Below are 22300 nucleotides of genomic sequence, written 5' to 3'. Positions count from 1 at the left end.
TCCGCTCACAGAGTATTGTTATTGCGTAAAAGAAGTTAAATAAAATAAGTTTCCCAATGCTCCACCACGATAAATTTACCTATACTTAAATCACCTTAAATACCTCTTGCTTGTTGCATTCAGCAAGAGATCCCATTTATGTATAGTGTAGAGGAGAATGTTCCCAAACCGACCCCCTAAATGAAATTGGAAAAAATGATTTTTTGATCAAGTTTCGTAGTCTATATTGTAGTGGGGAGATTATTCTGTATTTCTGAGGCTTTATTGTGGGTGCAGATGTGAAAAGTTAGGAGATGCAGAGGGTAAAGTGAAAGTATACGTTTTCGACATTCTTAAAAATGGTGTTCCGAAACCGATCCCCCCATGGTCCGAAACCCTCCTGTAGTCCAGAGCTGACCTATATTTCGCAGTCAAATAAAAATAAAAATTATTATTTATTTATTCAGACTAAGGCCGAAGTGGCCTGTGCGGTATATAAGAGTCTTCTCCATTCGGCTCGGTTCATGGCTACACGTCGCCAACCACGCAGTCTATGGAGGGTCCGCAAGTCATCTCCCACCTGATCGATCCACCTTGCCCGCTGCGCACCTCGCCTTCTTGTGCCCGTCGGATCGTTGTCGAGAACCATTTTCACCGGATTACTGTCCGACATTCTGGCTACGTGCCCGGCCCACCGCAGTCTTCCGATTTTCGCGATGTGAACGATGGATGGTTCTCCCAACAGCTGATGCAACTCGTGGTTCATTCGCCTCCTCCACGTACCGTCCGTCATCTGCACCCCATCATAGATGGTACGCAGCACTTTCCTTTCGAAAACTCCAAGTGCGCGTTGGTCCTCCACGAGCATCGCCCAGGTCTCGTGTTCGTAGAGGACTACCGCGACTACCGGTCTAGTGAGCGTTTTGTAGATTGTCAGTTTGGTACGCCGGCGAACTCTATTCGATCGAAGCGTCTTGCGAAGTCCAAAGTACGTACGATTTCCAGCCATTTAGTCTCCGAATTTCTCTGCTGGTGTCATTTTCGGCAGTCACCAGTGAGCCCAAGTACACAAATTCTTCTACCACCTCGATTTCGTCACCACCGATGCAAACTCGCAAACTGGCTCACATTGTCTTCTCTTGAACCTCTTCCTTCTTCTTCATGTACTTCGTCTTCAACGTGTTGATGACTAGTCCGATCCGCTTAGCTTCCCTCTTCAGTCTGATGTAGGCTTCCTCCATCTTCTCAAAGTTACGTGCCATAATATATATGTCGTCGGCGAAGCCAAATAGCTGGACGGACTTATTGAAAATTGTATCACTCGTGTCAATCCCTGCTCTTCGTATTACCCCTTTCAAAGCGATGTTGAATAGCAGACACGAAAGACCATCACCTTGCCGTAACCCTCTGCGGGTTTCGAATGGACTCGAGAATGCCCCTGAAACTCGAACTACGCCCATCACCCGATCCATCGTCGCTTTGATCAACCGTATCAGTTTATCCGGAAATCCGTGTTCGTGCATTAGCTGCCATAGCTGGTCCCAATCGGTTGTATCGTATGCGGCTTTGAAATCGATGAATAGATGATGTGTGGGCACGTTGTATTTGCGGCATTTCTGCAGTACTTGGCGAATGGCGAACACCTGGTCCATGGTGGAACGTTCGCCCATAAAAGCTGGTTGGTACTGCCCCACGAACTCCTTGCAATCGGTGCTAGTCGACGGCATAAAATTTGGGAGAGTACTTTGTAGGCAGCGTTCAGCAATGTGATTGCGCGGTAGTTGCTACAATCCAGCTTATCGCCCTTTTTGTAGATGGGACACACGACACCTTCTATCCACTCCTGCGGCAAAACTTCCTCCTCCCAAATCTTGGTAATGACCTAGTGCAGCGCTCTATTTTTTTTTCCTTTGTTAATGTGTTTTTTTAATTCTAGGATTAAGTGCAGCGCTCTAGCCAGTGCCTCACCACCATGTTTAAATAGCTCTCCTGATAGTTGGTCAACCCCAGGGGATTTGTTGTTCTTCAGCCGGACAATCTCCTTCCGGATTTCCTGGAGATCCGGAGCCGGTAAAATTATGTCCTGCGCGCGTTCTCCCAAGTCCATCGCCATACCGCCATCTTCGTCTGCCGCATCGCCATTCAGGTGTTATTCGTAGTGCTGCCGCCACCTTTGGATCACTTCACGCTCGTTCGTAAGAAGGTTCCCGTTTATATCCTTACACATATCAGGCTGTGGCACGTGGGCCTTACGTGAACGGTTCAACTTCTCATAGAACTTCCGTGTGTCATTAGCGCGGTACAGTTACTCCGTCTCTTCACGATCTCGATCTTCCTGCTGACGCTTTTTCCTCCGGAAAATCGAGTTTTGTCTGTTCCGCGCCTGTTTATATCGTGCCTCGTTCGCCCTCGTGCGGTGTTGCAGCAATCTCGCCCATGCTGCATTCTTCTCTTCTACTAACTGCTCACATTCGCCGTCATACCAGTCGTTTCTCTGATCCGGGGGCACCGTGCCATGTGCAGCGGTAGCGGTGCTACCAATGGCCGATCGAATATCTCTCCAGCCATCTTCAAGAGACGCTGCGCCTAGCTGCTCTTCCGTTGGGAGTGCCACTTCCAGCTGCTGCGTGTATTCTTGGGCTAGTCTACCGTCTTGTAGCCGCCCAATGTTAAGCCGTGGCGTCCGACTTCGACGCGTGTTGTACACCGTCGAGAGTTTTGAGCGCAGGCATACTGCAATGAGGTAGTGGTCGGATTCAATATTCGCACTGCGGTAAGTGCGGACGTTCGTGATGTCGGAGAAGAATTTACCGTCGATTAGAACATAGTCGGTTTGGTTTTCCGTTTCTTGGTTGGGTGATCTCCATGTGGCCTTGTGGATATTTTTGCGGGGAAAGAAGGTGCTTCGGACTACCATTCCGCGGGAGGCTGCGAAGTTTATGCATCGTTGGCCGTTGTCATTCGATACGGTGTGCAAACTATCCGGTCCGATGACCGGTCTATACATTTCCTCCCTTCCTACCTGTGCGTTCATGTCACCGATGACAATTTTCTGCTCCAGCTGTGCGTAGAACGCTGCTTTCTCGTCGTCGGATCTCCCTTCGTGTGGGCAGTGCACGTTGATGATGCTATAGTTGAAGAAATGGCCTTTAATCCTCAGCTTGCACATCCTTGCGTTGATTGACTGCCACCCAATCACACGATGGCGCATCTTACCCAGCACTATGAAGCCGGTTCCCAGCTCGTTGGTGGTGCCACAGCTTTGGTAGAAGGTAGCCGCTCGATGCCCGCTTTTTCACACTTTCTGTCCTGTCCAGCAAATCTCCTGCAGCGCCACGACGTCGAAGTTGCGGGGATGTAATTCATCGTAGATCATCCTGTTGCAACCTGCGAAACCTAGCGACTTGCAATTCCATGTTCCAAGCTTCCAATCGTGATCCTGTATTCGTCGCCTAGGTCTTTGCCGATTATATCGAGTCGCATTATCTCTTATATTGTTCGTAATGATTGGTTTTCTAGGCGGCTTATTGGGCCTGCGCAAACCTCCTGTCTCGTCGGAGGGCCGTCGTGTCAGGGCTGTTTAGCGTCCCACCTAACACCAGGACTTGGGCTTGTGCGCTTTGAGCGGCACACGGTCGCTTTGGTGGAGCCTACTTGCGGATACATGCAGCTTTTTATAGAGGTTTAACAGGGCCCACTGTCAAACCCCACCACATCCTAGGCAAGCCCCACAACTCGCAGATGGCCTGGGGAGGGATCGTCAAGCCCTTGGACATAGTCCCTGCTGCCCCCAATGTTTTAGTAAACAATTATTATTACAGTCCCTGGCCTCACTTTGTGGAACTGCCAGGGGCCAGGGTGGCCGACGAGGGAAGAGTAACTGTGGCGGAACTGGCGGGATTGCACAGTCCCTTAGTGTAGGTAAGGCGTCAGGACCGGATGGTATTCCGAACCTGGCCATCAAAGTGGCCATTGCTGAGGTTCCCGAGATGTTCAGATCTGTCATGCAGAGACGCCTGGACGAGGGAGTCTTCCTGAAGCATGGAAAAGGCAGAGCTTGGTTCTATTGCCAAATGCGGGAAAACCACCGGGGGATTCGTCGGCATATAGACCAATATGCCTGCTTGATACGACGGAAAAGGTGCTCGAGAAGATCATCCTCAACAGGTTGTTGATACGCACGGAGGGTGCGGATGGTCTATCGAGTAACCAGTTTGGCTTCCGAAAGGGTAAGTCGACCGTAGACGCTATCTTGTCGATTACCTAATCCGCGGAGATAGCTATCCAGCGTGCGTTGACATAACCTCAGGGGTTCCATACTGGGTCCGGTGTTATGGAACGTCATGTACGACAGTGTCTTGAGGTTGAAGTTCCCGGTGGGCGTGGTAATCGTCGGCTTCGCTGACGATATTACGCTGGATAGCTACGGCGAATCGATCGAAGAGGTGGAGTTGACTGCAGCCCACTCGATCGCAATTGTGGAGGAGTGGATGAGTTCCAGGAAGTTAGAACTGGCTCACCACAAGACAGAAGTGGTTATTGTTAACAACCGAAAGTCGGAGCAACAAGCGGTGATAAGGGCAGGCAACTGCACGGTCACCTCTGAACGCTCCATCAAACTCTTGGGGGTAATGATCGACGATAAGCTCTCCTTTGGTAGCCACGTCAATTACGCCTGCAAGCGTGCCTCCACAGCTATAGTGGCATTGTCCCGGATGATGTCCAATAGCTCTGCGGTTTATGCCAGCAAGCGCAAGCTTCTGGCTAGCGTTGCTCTATCCATACTGAGGTATGGGGGGGCAGCTTGGGGCACGGTCCTGCGTATTAACTGCTACAGAACGAAGTTAGAAAGTACGTATAGGCTCATGTGACTAAGAGTTGCGAGCGCGTACCGTACCGTGTCGCATAGTTTGATATCGGAGATAGGTACGTCCTGTGTTTTAACCAGTTGGACGCTATATAGAAATGGAAATTGAGGATTCAAATGCGATTTTCTCAATTCTGGATGGCGTAAAAGTTTTCTCAGGTTTCCCAGGAAATGCATGTTTTACCAGGAATTTGCTTTCCAAAATCATGTACGCTCATATCACAAACTACTTAAGTATTATTTCCAATTAAGTACTAACATTCCTAGAACGGCAGTACACGAACTCACACCTTGAAAATCTTGTCGAAGGATTTTGTTCTTATTCTTGTTATTCTTGTTATACTCAACGTATCCCCGGGCCGTGGCTAATCTACGTTTTATGACATTAGGCAATACGTTTACACTGCTGGCTTAAATTTTCAACGTGACGAATAATATATAGAACTCATGAAATCAATGTGAACTCGACTCGTGGAAAACTTATTCCAGGTTATCCGAGGCTTGTGATAGACCCTTTATCACAACGGACCTTTCCATCCACTGACTGGTAGGCTCGAGCGTCCCGTCCTCTGCTTCAGATCCATAAGGGGTCCGAAACAGTTCAGTTTCAGGGTAGTAAACTTGTGAGAGAATAGATGATAGAGGAGGAGAGTGTGGACCGGCTTGTTGACCGCTTCCGGCTCTAGCGACTGCTATGGAACCTATTTATTAGAGAATTGTTTGTAGAGATAAAAACGGTTGTGTTTATGTACATGATAGATGTTCAGACAGTTCGGGATCGCTATGATATAGCTTATAGAAACTTTTCAGATGATTTATACTTATGGTTCCATGGAACTTCATACGAAAAACATCCAAACACAGTGATTTGCAGTTAGACGGCACATTTTACGATGAAGAACTCGAAGAAGTCGAGTCAAGTACAAGACACTGAAGACGACCACACAGTTGTGGTCGAAATACGTATCTGCAAAGATAACGAAAATTAACTGGTGGAATTAAATGGACAGTACTTAATTCGTCTTAGACGGTTGAATACATTCCACTAAAAGAGCTATATATATATTTTTATGATAATCATTCAGATCTAGAAGGATTTTATACAGTATGTTATGCTGAAAACCGCAAGAAGATTAGAGTTTATTAGGCAACGATATTAGCATCAAATAGAATAAAAGATATTTTAGTTACCAGATAAAGATTGTCGCCTCTGTTCCCTTTGTTCTGCTGTCCGAAACATGTGTGGTACCTACACTGAAAACCAAAACTACCCAAAAGTGGGTTGTTTGCACTCAAAACCGTGGTTTGGGCCAATAACCCAAATTTGAGTAAAATGACTTTTCTGGCACTAGGTAGTTTGCCTTTAATCCCATGTAAACAATTTACCCAAAGCTGAGTTTAATTTATCCAAAGCGGACCTTGATCAACCCAAAATAGAGAATATTGAATTTACTCAAATTTGGGTTATTGGGCTGAGCAACCTCGGTGAGGTGTTTGCATCTTGCTCTAGTTTTGATAGCAATCATGGGAAAGAAAGGGAAAACTACCCAAATTTGGGTAAATTTTTTCTGCGATATTCTCAATAGTGCGTATATTGAACTCAAAGTTTGGGTTGATTTATCTGTCCGTGTAACTGTCAAATCGTATGTGTTTTTCCTTCATTGACATTTAGATCCCGTATCCTCGCCAGCACTCCTCCTTAGCCGTGCGGTAAGACACGCGACTACAAAGCAAGACCATGCTGAGGGTGGCTGGGTTCGATTCCCGGTGCATGTCTAGGAAATTTTCGGATTGGAAATTGTCTCGTCTACCCTGGGCATAAAAGTATCATCATGCTAGCCTCATGATATACGAATGCAAAAATGGTAACCTGGCTTAGAAACCTCGCAGTTAATAACTGTGGAGGTGCTTACTGAACACTAAGCTGCGAGGCGGCTCTGTCCCAGTGTGGGGATGTAATGCCAATAAGAAGAAGAAGAAGAAGAAGAAGAAGATCCTCGCCAGCAAAAGATGTTCCGGACAGCGACGACAGCGACAATCTTTATCTGGTAACTAAAATATCTTTTAATAGAATTGAATAAGAGGGCGGCCCATCAAAACATTTGAAAAAGTGTTTTTGGGTCACCTTACTGTATACACATATTATTGGCCTTCATACTTGTATGCTCCAAAATCCAGCCATTGCGAGTTAAAACCATAATTCTTTTTTAAACCTTTTGTAAATAGATATTAGAGATTATCAAAAATAGTTGAATGATTCTGAAAATGGGAGAAAATTCGATTGTCACCATTTGTTATTCACGAAATCTCATTAAAATCCGGTTTTCAGGTGCCCTTCATTCAATACTTCTACAACACCTTCTCAATGATTTTTTTTTAAATCCTTAAAATATTTCCAGAATTATAAAACAAAGGAAAAATTTACAATAATCTAACAACATCTAAAAAATTTATGCAAATATCAGGATTTGTTCAACTAGATTTTTTATTTGGTAGGCTCAGTTGTATATGGCGCTTTGAGGAGCCGCAATTCTTTGGTATGAAAATATAAGGATTATTATACTTTCACAATATGATGTAGATTCAAGGGGTGGGACGCTGAGCACAATGTGCCAAGCACACTTTTTTACCATGCATTGGAACACTGTTCGCTAACAAGGAACAATCAATTCACAAATTGTGGCACACTTTGGCACACTTTAGACATTGACATTTGCAGAATGTCAGAAATCGGCAACCTTGCCAACTGTTGTCATTCTTTTCCCGCTTTTCCCAAACATGCAAAGTAAGCACCGTTGATAAAATATTTTTGTTTCTTGGAGATGGATGGACAGCTTTGTTATTTTATTGCGAATCGTTGTTTTCAAGCAAACAGGGATGCAAGTGTCAATTTATTTAGACTAACTATACGTAAATTAAAACCAGATATCGAAACACAGAAACTATGAATAAGGATCTACTTGTTGGTGGTTTGAGTTTGCATGGGTGTGAGGATTCGATGGGGTAACGAGAAAGTCTTTGCCTACCATGAAGGAAAGATCGTTTTGAGGGTTCGTTGTTGAATGGTTCAAGTGCAAAGACAACAAAAATCACTAGCCACTGTTGTGCGGCCACGTTTGGCGGTGTATAGCTCCATTGCTGTCGTGCTTGGTCAATGTTATGGATTTTACACAGGTTCGGGCGAGAGAGCGCAAACGTGTTCGTGAAATGTCGGAATCAGTAACAGTGTTCGTTTCGCACGACGACGGCGGTGGCTCGGGTGCCGGAAACAAAAGAATGGTGACGTCAAACTCACACCTCATGAATGAAATTTGGTGTGAGTTTGACGTCAGCAATCAGCTGATCAGAAATGTTTACACGTTTTGAGCTACTAATACGAACAAAAGGCACGCTCAACCGGACCTGTATAAAATAAATGACATTGGTGCTTGGTGGCGTCCACACCCGTTGGTTGTCCGATGAGAAAAGAGGCCGAGTCATGGCCTGCTGTTGGCTGATCAAATACCATGCAATGGCTCGTTATACGGGAGATTATTGCATCTGTCAACTGAATACACACATTGGGTAAACTGCCCATTTCGCAACATATATCTTACTCTCACAACTGTATGCTCAAGTGTGAAGCGATTTGCATCTTATTTATCTTCTCCTTTCTCTGGAATCTCTTGTCAAGTTTTACTTCTATGTACCATATTTAAAAATGAATGAACAGAGAAGTTAGCCCATTTGCCGAGTTTCACAAGCGATGGAAGTGGAGTTACAATACAAAAACAAAGTATGAGGATTATGCCAGCCGTTGCCGAATGCAACCAGCACCAGCAGCTGGGATGTTTTGTAAAAAAAAAATGGGTCCGTTCAGACAATAGAGGTAATAAACTATAGAGGAAGATTGTCGCTGTCGTCACTGGCGAAACATCTTTTGCTGGCGAGGATAGGGCACTAAATGTCAACAAAGGAAAAATCAGTACGTTTTGACAGATAGGTACCCAACATGTTTGGGGACGATAACAATGGGAACCGCAGCGACAATAGTCCTCTATAGTTTATTACCTCTATTGTTCAGACGGTACGACGAGGCGCTTGCTTAATCTTCTGCGACACTACAGTTCATGACAAGGTAAACTAATATCCAAGACACAATTTTGAAGCGTTTTTCGAAAGAAATTAATATTTTTTCCGCTTTCATTCCGGGTAACTGGTGAACATTTGATCTTCGTCTATTTTGTTTCGTTTGACAGAAGTTTATTGTTTATACTAGAACAGTGCTGCCAAACGTTTTATCAGTAATTTTTCAAGCACAAAACGTGGCACGTTGTGGCACAAATATTTGAACGAACATTATTTGAACTGTGCTCAGCGACCCTCCCCTTGTGTAGATTGTATTTAGTTTTTTTTCGTTTTTACCTTTATTAAGTGAGGGATTTTCCTGAGCTTTTCAACTCACCGTTTTTCATTCAAAATATGTTTTTTTAATTATATGGAGCGTGAGAAATTAATCAACCCCATCATTTCCCCGGTAGCCCTTACGTAATTAGTGCACGGGCCCCGCAACCTTAAAAATGCTCTTAAAAATTCGGAACATCTCCATTATTAAAATTTGTAAAATTGTGAAGAAAGTACGGTCCCTCAAAGCTTTCCGCATATCATACAAACAGTAATGAAGAGATCCAAAAACTGCAAATCAGATTTAGACAAACTTGTGCATAATTCATGAAAATACAATGAAATACGCTCAAACCAGATACGATTGATGTTAACAACAAGACAAATAAACGGCAAAGGCATTAAAACCCTTGGCAGTCTATGCATGCAGTGTTCTATATCCCCTTAAAATATTATCCCCCACCAGCTGGGGCCATGGCCACCCCTAGACTGGGACTCTAGTTACGCCTATGCTATTGATGTAGATTGATATGATAGAGGTACGTGCAGTTTGGGATTAGTATAATCCTGTTGGTTTAAAATTGGAAAAATAAAATAAAAGGGGGCAAGCTGGAGAGGAGGTAATCAGAGTCTATTATATAGAGTTGCGCAAAGAGGATCTTCTTACTCTTAGGGCGAAGCCAGAGTAAACGCGACGTGCGATGCGACGCGACGCGACAGTGCAATTTGACAGCCTGTTGATAATGATTGTTATTCTTTTACGTGAGTCGCGTCGCGTCGCATCGCTCGTCGCGTTTACTCTGGCGGGCACCTTATTCTGAATGATGCTCTTGTTATTATGTTGAAAACTTTCATTTTTGTTCAACCCTTCAAGTGACTTCACGGGAGTGATCACTTCTAAAGCTTTTTAAATCGATAACCAAAGTCACCTACAGAGTGCAAACACGTGAGTTTCTTGTTGCAACTTTATTGGGGGTGTATTGAAGTTTTTTGAAGCTGTTTCTAAAACAAATCTAATACATTTAAATTCATGAGTTTTAGTTCGCCATAATAATCATCAGGCGATAACAATACTTCCGCCATACCAACAAGCATTTGTTTACTTTGCTCGATAGGTAGACGATTTGCCAGTTCAATAGGTAGATTTGGCTTCACTCTTTGCGTAACTCTATATATATATAATAGACTCTGGAGGTAATGAGTCCGGATTGAAGAATAGAGTGCTCTAGTGACTGCTATAGAACCTATTATTTAGATGATAGTTGATTGTAGAATGAGAAACGGCTGTATTTATAGACATGATAGATGGTCAGGCAGTTTGGAATTGATATGATAGAGTCTATAATTGTATGGAAACTTTTGAGATGAGTTCGTGGTACGTGCAGTTTGGGATTAGTAAGATCACGTTGGTTTAAGTTTGGAAACATAAAATAGAAAAGGAGGGAGCAGGAGGGGTGGGAGAACAAATACCTAACCATTTGACGCCGAAAGATTAAAATAATTAAACTGAAATCAAATAAATCAATTAAATTTTACACTTTTGGTCGAACTTGAGTTAAAAAATGTGTTCCAAGCGTAGACGAGCAAACCGTTTGAACCGAAAGGGATTTGACATATCGGATCTTCTAGATAAAGCAGAGATATCTCTTAGACATGAGAACCATAATTCTTATAGACTTTTGCTAGATATGGTTTAGATATTGGTACCTAATGATTCTTCTTCTTTTTTGTTGCTTTTTATGCTTCCTTTTGTACAGTGAAAACATGGAAACATATTAAATATTAATCAGTGAATGTTTCTTTTTATTTATTTTGTTTTTCATAATAATAATATACAAAGGAAGAAAATGGATTGCTCATTGAACTCAAGGATTCCTGAATTCTAGCCGTTTACTGCTGGAGTTTTTTCGGGAATACTGCTAGGTTGCCTTCGGAGATTTTTCAACAGTGAAAACTGTGGGGATTCCTTCGGCAATCCAATAGAGGTAATAAACTATAGAGGAACATTGTCGCTGTCGTCACTGTTGAAACATCTTTTGCTGGCGAGGATAGAGCACTAAATGTCAACGAAGGAAAAATCAGTACGTTTTGACAGATAGGTACCCAACATGTTTGGGAACGATAACAAAGGGAACAGCAGCGACAATCGTCCTCTATAGTTTATTACCTCTATTGGCAATCCTGCTGGGAATCTTTCGGGAATCCTGCAATGATTCCTTCGAGAATTCTGCAAAGATTCCTTCGGGAATCCTTCGCGGATTTCTTTGAGAATCCTGGGGAGATTACTTTGGGAATCTTGTGGCAATTCCTTCGGGACTCCTGCGGGAGTTTCTTCTGTAATCCTGCTGGTTTTCCTTCTGGAACACTTCGGAGATTTTTTCGGGAATCCTGTGAGGATTCCTTCAGGAGTTCTATCGGATATACTGCGGTGATTCCTTCGGCAATACTGCTGGGAATCCTGTGATGATTCCATCGAGAATTCTGCGGGGACTACTTTGGGAATTCTGTGACGATTCTTTCGGAAATCCTGTGGAGATTTCTTCGGGAATCCTGCGGAGACTGTATCGGGAATACTGCTGGGATTTCTTCGGGTCTTCTGCGGTAATTTTTTCAGGAGTCCTGCTGGAAATACTGCGGAAATGTTTTAGCTGTGGAGATTCCTTTGACAATCCTGCACAGCGCAACTACAGAGATAAAAAATGGCGACGAGAAAAAAACGCGAGGGAAGTTATAACCGTTATTGCCGTTTCGGTTTAGCTCGTCGAATTTATTTTATAGGTGAGGGGATCGACGAAGGATGTGCTTTCGACTAGCGGTTTCAAAAAAAATTGGTGATTATGCTCAAATGTGCAATGGATAAAATGAAACCCGTGACACATTCATGGGTTGGTGTCTTAATGAGGTAGATTCCTGTGAGATGCTCGATTCCTTTCCATGCGGGCGGTGCAAACGGTTGTTGCATTTGAGGCGGATTTGAGCACCCAAAAAAATCTGCACGTTCTTTCCACCTGAAAAAATACGTAGATTTTTCCACCTGAAATTCACGTAACTTTTACCTGATTTTCCGATAGAAATTTCATTCTACGTGAAAATCAGGTAAGGTCTACCTGAGTTTTGGATAGAATTCACCGGACACGTAAGTTTCACCTGAATTTTCTGAAGCATTTGCAGCTACGTGTGCACGTAAAATGTACCTGAAAATTCAGGTGGAAACAACGTTTAGATTATTTGGAGTGAGGTGTGACAGGTTCTAGACATCGAAGAAAAATATCTAGGAGACTCAACTTTTTGTCTCAGAGATATCGCGGAGATGTCTAGAACAAATTTCCGAGTGGGTGTTCTATGCAACGTAGAGTTTTACCCTCTCTTGCGTTATGTTATGCTGAAAATAAGCTCCTAATCATTTGATGGCAAAAAATAAAATAAAAACCATCAAATAAAATTAAAATATTCAAGTCTAATTTACTATTCGGGTCAGCCGTCTGACACCCGCGTTGAAAAATGTGTTCCAATGGTGCCCCCACATAAAATAATAACGTGTGCTAATCACTAATGATACTAAAAGATTTAAATGGAATTAGGTATTGTTCCCGCTTATCATTTTAGCACCGCCAGGGGGAACTTGGCCAGTACCCACTGCACTTTTCTTTCCCTTTCCACAACAATTACCATCATTTGTGATATTTCAACGGAATCTTATTGGGAATTCTGAAAAGGCAGACAATCAATGCAGTTAGATTGCCAGGTAATACGTGGACATCGTAGCACTGGTGAATGGTGATGCATCACAATCGTATATATACAGGAGTATATGCACTATATGATGACATTGACCGGAAAATTAGATAAGCATTTCCCCCCAAGGATTTTGTTCTTAGGGGTAGTAGGGGCAATATGAACATACGGGGCAATATGAGCCACCCTCATTTTGAGCTTATTGACAAGTTTTATCATGTAAAAGTTATATGATCTTTAAAAAAATGCTACACATATGCATCAACGTGAAAACCGCATTAAAATTCAATTCAAACATGAAAATGTAAATTTTCGCTGCGTAGGCAAAATTATTATAAGATTTGAAGTTTATAAATAAGGTTTTGACACAAAATTGATTAAAATACAGGTCAAGAATACACCACAATCAAAAGATTTATAAAAATTGAGTATTGAAAACACATGTTTGTATTGATACAAATCTGAATTTATCATAAAACTTTTTTTTCCAAAACCAGTCTCTATGGGGCAATATGGGCATGCCTGCACAGAGCAAGATATCAGGCCTTAAAATACGAACAAGTTCAAATTTCAGTAGTCAAATACAAGAATATTATCATATGTGTAAGATTCATTACGGAAAAATTTCAACAGCGCATTACTGCGATTGAAACAGAAAAAATGACCATTGGCCAATTGAAATGTGGCTGTTCAAACGGTGAAGAGTGGCAAATCGGTTCAGTCCGCTGTTGTGCGGTTTTTTAATTTTATTTGGTATGGAATACTCACAACTGTTGTAGGAATATCATATTCTTCCATATTACGATACTTTTTTCGCCTAAATAAACGTTTTGGATGGGTGGCCCATACTGCCCCAAATGGTGGCTCATATTGCCCCGTATAGTCGGGAACACACATTGAAATCAATACATTTTCAAAAGTGTATTCCAACAATTTCCAAACGCATTTTTCGTCATTCATCGACGTTATATGAAAGGTAACATTCTCTAGTATAAGTCAACTACATTTGAACGATGTTTTCTTGAGCTTTTCAGCGCTTTTCGGAACGATTTCCTTAGGTGGCCCATATTGCCCTGATCACCCCTATTGTTTTCAAAAGTTTGGGGTTTACAGGACTCTAGAGTTAAAACAAAAATTCATTAAACCACCCGACTTGGACATTAATTTACAATGGTCTGAAAAGTCATATGTGAATATGTACATTATGTGGAAGATATTGATATACTATGCGTCCAATTTGGGAATCTCGAGCCCGTTCAGTAGCCGCTAGGTTGCGAAGGCCGACGGAGGTCCTTCGTAGCTTAGTTGATTAGAGCACCAATCTAGCGTACTGTAGGGTCATGGGATCGAGTCCCATCGAAGGGAAAGTGGTTACTCCCAATACATTTTCCAAATCAATATATTCCACATAACGTACATATTCACATATGAGATTTCAGAACATTGTAAATTAACGTCCAAATCGGGTGGTTTAATCCCCGGAAATAGGCAATTAACTTTGATTGAACTGAAATAAATATTTTGTTATTCAATATGCTACTAATGAAGTTTTGATTAAAGCACGGATAATTTTTCCCCACCCTGTAGGTATTTGTTATTTGATCGTGATATTGAATAATTCAAGCGGCGTTCTATGAATCTGTAAATAGCAGTAAGTATTACAAACGATATATTTCAAAATATGCAATTCCTGCTATTAATTTTATAACAAAGGTATTCAATTCAAATCCTTGAAGTACTGCAGATCATTCTCGTAGATCCGTTCAAGCACGTTGTCAATCTGCACGTCCGGGAAGCGATCTGTCCAGGATTTGATGTACCCGTCGAAATTCGACTCGTATGTCTTCAACTGTACTGCGCCTTCCGCGTCCAACTCGGTGTTGGACTGGACGAAGATTAGCCGTGGTTTCTTGTGCAGCAAGACGATATCACGCCACTTGGCCCACGGATATGGACCCTCTTCGCTAACCTCCGAATAGTGGTTGTACATCTTGGTGGCCCCGACTATGTCGCCGGTGGATTTGTAATACTGCAGTTTCAGCAGAAATTCTTTAATGGCGTTTTTGCCAACTGTTTCCACCTTGGAGCGGTCAAATTTCAAGAGAAGGTTCTTGCCTGGTTCGGTTTCTTCTACCGTGACCAAGCCTTCACCTGCTTCCAAAAGGACTTTCATTATAACGAACCGCGCCTGATAATGAGCTTGCAGCCAAGCCTTCTGCGTGGGGTTGTACAGCTCCATTGCCACTCCAACACCTCCCCAAACCAACAACAACCAGTTGACGTAAATGATGTCTTCAATTTCTTTCTCATCGGTGTGGCCAAAAATTTTCAAAATCTCGCGATTCAAGCTGAGGTACAGTCCAACAGCTTCCGCACGACATTCCTCGTAACTGGATCCAAGCGATTTGAACTTGGAATCGTACGTTTCCCCCGGCTCGTACCAGCTGGTAACAGCCTCTCCAGTCAGCGGATTTTTGACCTTTTCCCGGTCGAAATTGAACTCACCTTTCTCGTTGACACGCAGAAGTTTACCACTGCCGTGCCCCAGAAGTTCATGAAGGCCAACCTGCACTTCGAATGCAGAAGCTTTGTAGCGTTTCAGCAGCGCTTGATCTTCCTCGGAGAGGAATGGAATCGTATCCGTTTTGTTTGTGTTAGCCAGGACGTTTCCCAGAGAAACATTCTTAAAACCTTCATCTTGTCGGATTTCGTCATCTGTAAAACATCGAAAATAATAATTGTAATAAGTAAGTCGAGTTATAATGGTAATTTACGAACTAACAATTTGGAATGTTAATGCCGCAGGGAACGCCCGATCCGGCAAACGTCAGGATGTCCAACGAAGTGAAGTCCGGCTTCAGGTAATTGTCTTTCTCGTATTCCTCACCCCAAGGGAGCAACTTAATGAAGTTTTCCGCATTGCTGACCAATGTACCAAACTTTGCAGACATTTCCTTGTTGACCATGGCGACAAACCCTTCGAACTCTCCTCGCTGGCCCACCGGATCCCTGTAAGTCTCGATAAAACCGATGTACGTTTCGATGACCGGTCCTTTGTCCTTGATCCAATAGCGGGACCCGGTCTTGTGCGCATCCAAACTTCCTTGGGTGAAACTTTGAACGTAGTTTTCGATCATTTGCTTCTGGTTCTCGTTGGCGGAATGCTTGTTAGCCTCCGCAAGGAACCCTGCCACCTTTCCCATTAGTTCCTTGTAATCGCCGCGAGTGATCTTGAATACGCTTCCCTTGTATTCAACGGGGTCTTTCGTCAAACCTTCCTTTTCACCTTCCTCCGCCGAAGCCAGCTTTATGTTGTAAACCGTTTTGCCGTCTTCCAGTGTCTTGAACGTCCGGCAAATATAGGCCTCGAACTTATTTTCCTTCATCCACTCGCTAATCAGCTCTGTGTCCTCTCTAGTTACATTTGAGGAGAAGTAAGTCGTGATTCCCTGATCACACAGACCCAAGGTTTTAGTACGTTCCGTCAACAAAAAGATTGGATTCTTAGTCTTCTCCCAGAGGCCACTAATCGTAGCCTCATCTGTCTTAAATGCTTTCGAGTTTTTAATAATCAACTCGAACTTGTCCTCCTGCAAATTGGGGACAATCTTGCTGTCCCCCATGCCCTTGTAGTTGCCAGCATTGGCCAAAAATCCGCAGGCATACACCAGGAATGCCGTGAACTCTTCCTCACTAACACCAGCTTCCAAGACATTCTTTTTCAGCTCTTCCGTAGGCTCCCCACGGAAAATACGATGCAGTAGCGAAAAAATTAACGGCGATTCCGGACTCGATTGCACCAACGCAATCAACCCTCCCGTCCAGGAAGCCTGAAATCACGCAAGAAAAAACGGCCACGTCAGCAGCGCTTTATTGCAGTTTTTATCTTATGCAGTAAATATTTGAATTACTCACCTGACTGAAGTAATGCGCATAAAGCTTCTCCTTTTCGGTCAGCGCTTTGAAGGCGGTGGAACATTCCAGCTCGACAATCGGCTGGCTGTTCGGCAGGACGTGCTGACTTTTCTCCACGGTTTTCATCCTTCGGACAACTACTTTCGGTTTCACAAGACTTGAAAAATAAACTGCACGGGTGGCACCAACTATTATCTATGGAAAGAAATGCTTTAAAACGGAAATAATTCTGATTTTAAACAATGATTCGACAAAATACCGGCAATTTGCTAAATTTAACAAAATTCGACGCCAGCTTGACGTTGACGTTCAAACAGCGAATGAACATTTTCAAGATTTGTTCAAAAGGTCGGATGTTTAGCAAGCAGCGATGCCAGATTCAAAAACATGCCATCAATTTGAAGAAAAATGGGTTCCGTGGACCCCGGGTAAATGACCGTTTTGACGTAGGACTTCATGATGTTACCATTGTAAAGGCGTACACATTCATAGATCAACGATTGTAAAACAACACTGTAAAGCCAATACTTCCACATGTGTATTGTACACGTCCACATTAGAGGAGCGTGAGTATTTAGAATGTCTGGCGGCTATACACATTCTTCATCAGCAACGGTACTGATCAAGTGAGGTTGTGTAAGCTAGTATTGGCTTGAGAAATGGATTGCGAGTGATTTGACTATGCGTCCAATTTGGGAATCTCGAGCTCGTTCAGTAGCCGCTAGGTTGCGAAGGCCGACGGAGGTCCTTCGTAGCTTAGTTGGTTAAAGCACCAGTCTAGCGTACTGTAGGGTCATGGGTTCGAGTCCCATCGAAGGGAAAGTGGTTACCTCCAATACATTTTCCAAATCAATATCTTCCACATAACGTACATATTCACATATGAGTTTTCATAACATTGTAAATTAACGTCCAAGTCGGGTGGTTTAATCCCCGGAAATAGGCAATTACCTTTGATTGAACTGAAGTAAATTGAATTCAACTGAGTTGTTCAATTCACTTGCCCTGTCAAAACGTAGCATTAGGCTTCCGGTCGGCGAAGAATTCCCTTCGGTGTATACAATGCTCACCCACAGTGAAATCAATCAATTGATGATACATTTTCCTTTTTACAAATTGCATATACGCAATTGAAAATAAAATATCATTGAGTTGCAAATTCAATGAATAAATAATAAAAAATAAACCGAAAATTCCATCTTTTGAAAATTAATATTTTTGACAATTTTACATCACATTATGCAATTGGGTTGTTTAGCAAAGAAAAATATGAGGTTTTTTATAGTTTAACATAAAGAGCATGCTTTGCTGATCTCCAACATATTTTTATTTTGCTTGAAAACCTTTTATTTACATTTTCATACAGCAAACAATAAGCCATTTCAATCGATAGAATGACACTAACATTCATACAATGACAGTTGGCCCATGCAGCATAAGAACAAATTTTTAGTCCCATATAAATTTAAAATGCAAAATAAAAATAGCTCTGGGGCTCCAAAAATTCTGAAAAATTAGGGTTAGGCTCAGTTTTTTATGCAGTTTCAGAATATGTCAAAACATATATACCCCTAAACAAACCAATTACATCGCTTCGATTACATCGTCTTACCTACACTCAGGAAAATGGCTCTAACAATTTTCATAAGACCAATCTTATGAAAACATTTCATAAGAATGGAATTATGAAAATCATAAGACCTTGTTTTGCCAAATTCTGGATTTATGTTGGCTATCCAGCGAAATGTTTTCTTGAGGCGTTGATAGGCGTGTGATGTAATCACGCACCTCCTAATCTCGACGTCCACGGTTCGAATCCGGGTTACATTTTTCTATACATATTTAAAATATTTCATAAGATCGTCTTATGAAATTCATTCCATAAGAAAAACTTAAGAAAATCAACACATTTTCTTATGTCGCAATTTCAAAAGAGTATCTTATTATGTTCATACGACCCGTTTCCTCAGTGTACACTGAGGAAAATGCACGTATGATTTTCAATCAAACGCCTTATGAAAAATTGCCACAAGGATTCAGTATGAATTTCAAGATGTTGCCTTATGAACGATGATTTTCATTATCATATTGATTCATAGGGTAAAAAAATATCGCGGCAATACCAAAAGGATTTTTTTGCCAAAAAAATTGTTTTTTTAATACAGTATCCCCCCGCTTATCCGGACCTCGCTAGTCCGACGACTCGTTAGCCCGGATCTTGCTAATTCGGAGTCAGTTTACAACCTGTAGAATTCAATATATTTCAAAAATAATTTTTCGTCAAAAAATTCATTTTGGTACTACCGCAATAATTGTTTACCCTATGAATCAATATGGTCGAAACTCCACACCTGAGTTTTTCAAGTTATATCTGATATCTGATATCTGTTAAATCTATCTATTCAAGTTATATCTGAGCTCTGGTCAAATTTTCAGCAAAATTGGTTCACACGCAATCGAGATCTAGATTTCCAAAGTTGACCATTTTGTTTGAAAAACGGTGAGTGGGCTTTTTATTATGCTGGTCGCTGTAAAAAGCATTGCAGTTAAATGACTTGCAGTTATCGAACGTCTACTGTACTGAACTGTCAAAAAAGTTCATTTGACGAAGACCGAATTCATTCGTGACGCCATGCTGCACGCAAGAAAAAAACGAACAGTGGGTAATGTCTGTGATATAACCGCTAAGTGGACGTAGGACTTGACTTGACCATGCCTTTAAGATACATAATATGTCCAAATTTTCCACATCAACTATTTTGGATAAATAATCGGCGTTGCATACCAGACGAGCTCGGTGGTCTAGTGGCTACCGCTTCTGCCTTATGAGCAGGAGGTCGTGGATTAAATTCCAGGCTCGTCCCTTTCCTACTTTGTATTTATAGCATAGTTCTTTCTGTGTTTCACGTTCTACCAACACAATTCCTACTGTTATAACCTTCCACACTAACAAAACCTCCCGTGGCACCTATGAGAGGTCGTAGAGTTCTCTGCATCTTTCTTTAGTAGGTGTCCGACTAACCTTCCTTCCCCTTCCCCAGCATTTGCAAGGACGTGGCCAGGACAGATCTGGACTATTGGAGAGAGTGCATTGCTTCCATCTAAGAGATAGTGGTTAGTCCCAAATCAATATCTGTGGTAAAGGCCAGTATCGACTTAAAAAATAGAGAGGTTACGGAATTTTGTTCAATATTACCAAGAGGAATTTTGACAACTGATTTGCATGGAGCAAATTGTCACTTTTACTTACGTAATAATCGGAATATTTTCCCGAAAGTAAAGTGACAGCTCCCATTACTTTGCGTGCGAACCTTACAAATGCCAATTTTGTTTTTTGTTCTATTCATGTGGATGCTGCTGTAAGAATTTTGTTTCGATTCTTTACTTTTCCGATTCAGTGAACGGAATTTAACATGTGATTGAGATAGAAAAAGAAATTTCTTTTGAACACGATACCAACCTTAACGGATGAAAATGATGCTACTCTCACACAATAGTCCAGGCTTGTACCACCTACGAATTTGTGCGAATTGCTCAATGCTAATGCTAATGCTAAGAATCGGCGTTGCATACCATTCCTTGGCAAAATCTTCTCATCAAACCGACACAGAAATCAAATCTACCTCGAACAAGAATCACCAAAAAAAAATTTCAGGAAGTATCTGTCCGGTCACGGAATATTAGCCTCGACAGTGGCAACCTTCCCACTGAAGGACTGCCTGAAATAAGCCACAAGTTGGCTCAGCAGGGGATGTAGACTGTATCTCAGCCCTTCCACTGAAGGGCCTCCTAATGCGTGCGATAGTGACTGAAGAACATTATTTTTAACTCTTAGAGCCTTAAAAAAGGCTGTTTGCTTCGGCTAAGTGCAAAACGTAAACGATATTTTCAAATAACCGCGAATTTCTAGCACTTTTCTTTTATACCTACTTAATTTTGAATCTTCTCTGCTTCCCAATTGGCTATCTCTTGGCCAATCAGCTAGTGTCTTGTATCCCGCTTCTTTGTCAGCCAAAGCGTCATCATCATCAACGCGTTCGAGAAGGGCTTCTTCTTTTTTACGCTTGTTGCTCGCTGCTGGCGTCTATTTCCTAACGGGACTTTTCGCTTGATACAGGCCAATAAGCCGGGCAAGCGAGCTTAGAATTGCAGTTCAGGTGGGAAGTAGGGTGTTCTTTTCTGAGACAACATTGTTAGTAGTAGAAGGAAGGAAACACCCGGAAACAATGTTTATCTACATATTTTTTTATCAATGCCAAAAAAATTCAACATTTGATGAAAAATCGATTGATAGTTTATTAATGTTTGAGCTGTTATCGGTGTTTTTTTATCCAAATAAGATTATGTGAGAGATTTGGACATCTTATGAATCTTTAAAGGCATGGTCAAGCGAAGTCCTTCGTCCACTTCGCGGTTAAATCAGAAAAATTATCCACTGTTAGTTTTATACACAAAGAAAATCTTGCGGTGGACCCGAAGGCCCATGACATACCGCATTCTGATGTCCTTGTTAGGAAAGCACGGGATTGATTACATATGAATTTTTTGCTGGCTTTGCAAAAATTGAAATTTTCAATAGCTTATCGTTAATAATATTAAGTTTCAATGAATTAGGCAAAATGCTGGAGAGTGTCCGAGTCGATTGGTATATAAATCTTTAAAATCCATCGAAAGATAAAGGCGCTAGTAATGTTCAAAATCTTCCCTTCCAGCGTAACGCTCTCGATTTCCAAAAATCTAAATGACACCCAGTATAGTGAAGAAAGACGTAAGTCCTACGTCAAAAGTACCCAGTAAAAGTGAAGAATAAAAGAAAAGTAAATTGCCGATAATTAGGGATCGTTCAAAAATAACGTCCATCGTTTTTCGGCATTTTCAACCCCCTCTTGAAACAATCTGTCACCAATCACTGACCCCCCTCCCCCTGTACGTTCAACTGTAAAATATAAAATGGTCCGTCTTCTCTGTACACTACTTTTACAAGAAATTTAGTGGGAATTAGCTCCCTTAACAGCAAATTAAAATATGTTTTAGCTAATCAAATTGTTTCCAAAATGTTATAAGGTATTTTTTTGTTGGACGTAACACAAGACGAGACCCCCCCTGTCACAAACTGTCACAAATTCTAGAACCCCTTCCCCCTTCAAACCTTTTACGTAATTTTTGAACGATCCCTTAGCACAAACTGCGTACGAAATGAGCAGCTTAATTCCGGTATACCACCCAGAAACTGGGTACCAAAACCAGAAGTACCAAAAACGATGTTGGGTAGAGTGCCTATGTACCGCGGATGACAGGCGTTTCACCCTCACTCCAAATAATCTAAACGTTGTTTCCACCTGAATTTTCAAGTACATTTTACGTGCACGCGTAACTGCAAATGCTTCAGAATATTCAGGTGAAACTTACGTGTCCGGTGAA

At 42.0% G+C, this 22300-nt stretch overlaps 1 protein-coding gene across 1 annotated transcript; it reads right to left on the bottom strand.

Annotated features, from left to right (window-relative positions):
• Positions 1–14593: 14593 nt before the first annotated feature.
• LOC134224616 (dipeptidyl peptidase 3) lies at positions 14594–17246 on the bottom strand. Its single transcript, XM_062704032.1, has 4 exons — positions 17139–17246; positions 16880–17074; positions 15747–16794; positions 14594–15679 (listed from the first exon to the last, which is right to left on the bottom strand). The coding sequence occupies exons 1-4, from the start codon at positions 17205–17207 to the stop codon at positions 14682–14684; spliced, it is 2310 nt and encodes a 769-aa protein (XP_062560016.1). The 5' UTR covers positions 17208–17246; the 3' UTR covers positions 14594–14681.
• Positions 17247–22300: the final 5054 nt, after the last annotated feature.

The sequence above is a fragment of the Armigeres subalbatus genome, chromosome 1 (assembly GCF_024139115.2).
Source record: "Armigeres subalbatus isolate Guangzhou_Male chromosome 1, GZ_Asu_2, whole genome shotgun sequence".
Lineage (NCBI taxonomy): Eukaryota > Metazoa > Arthropoda > Insecta > Diptera > Culicidae > Armigeres > Armigeres subalbatus.
This window is presented reverse-complemented; position numbering and strand designations above follow the sequence as displayed.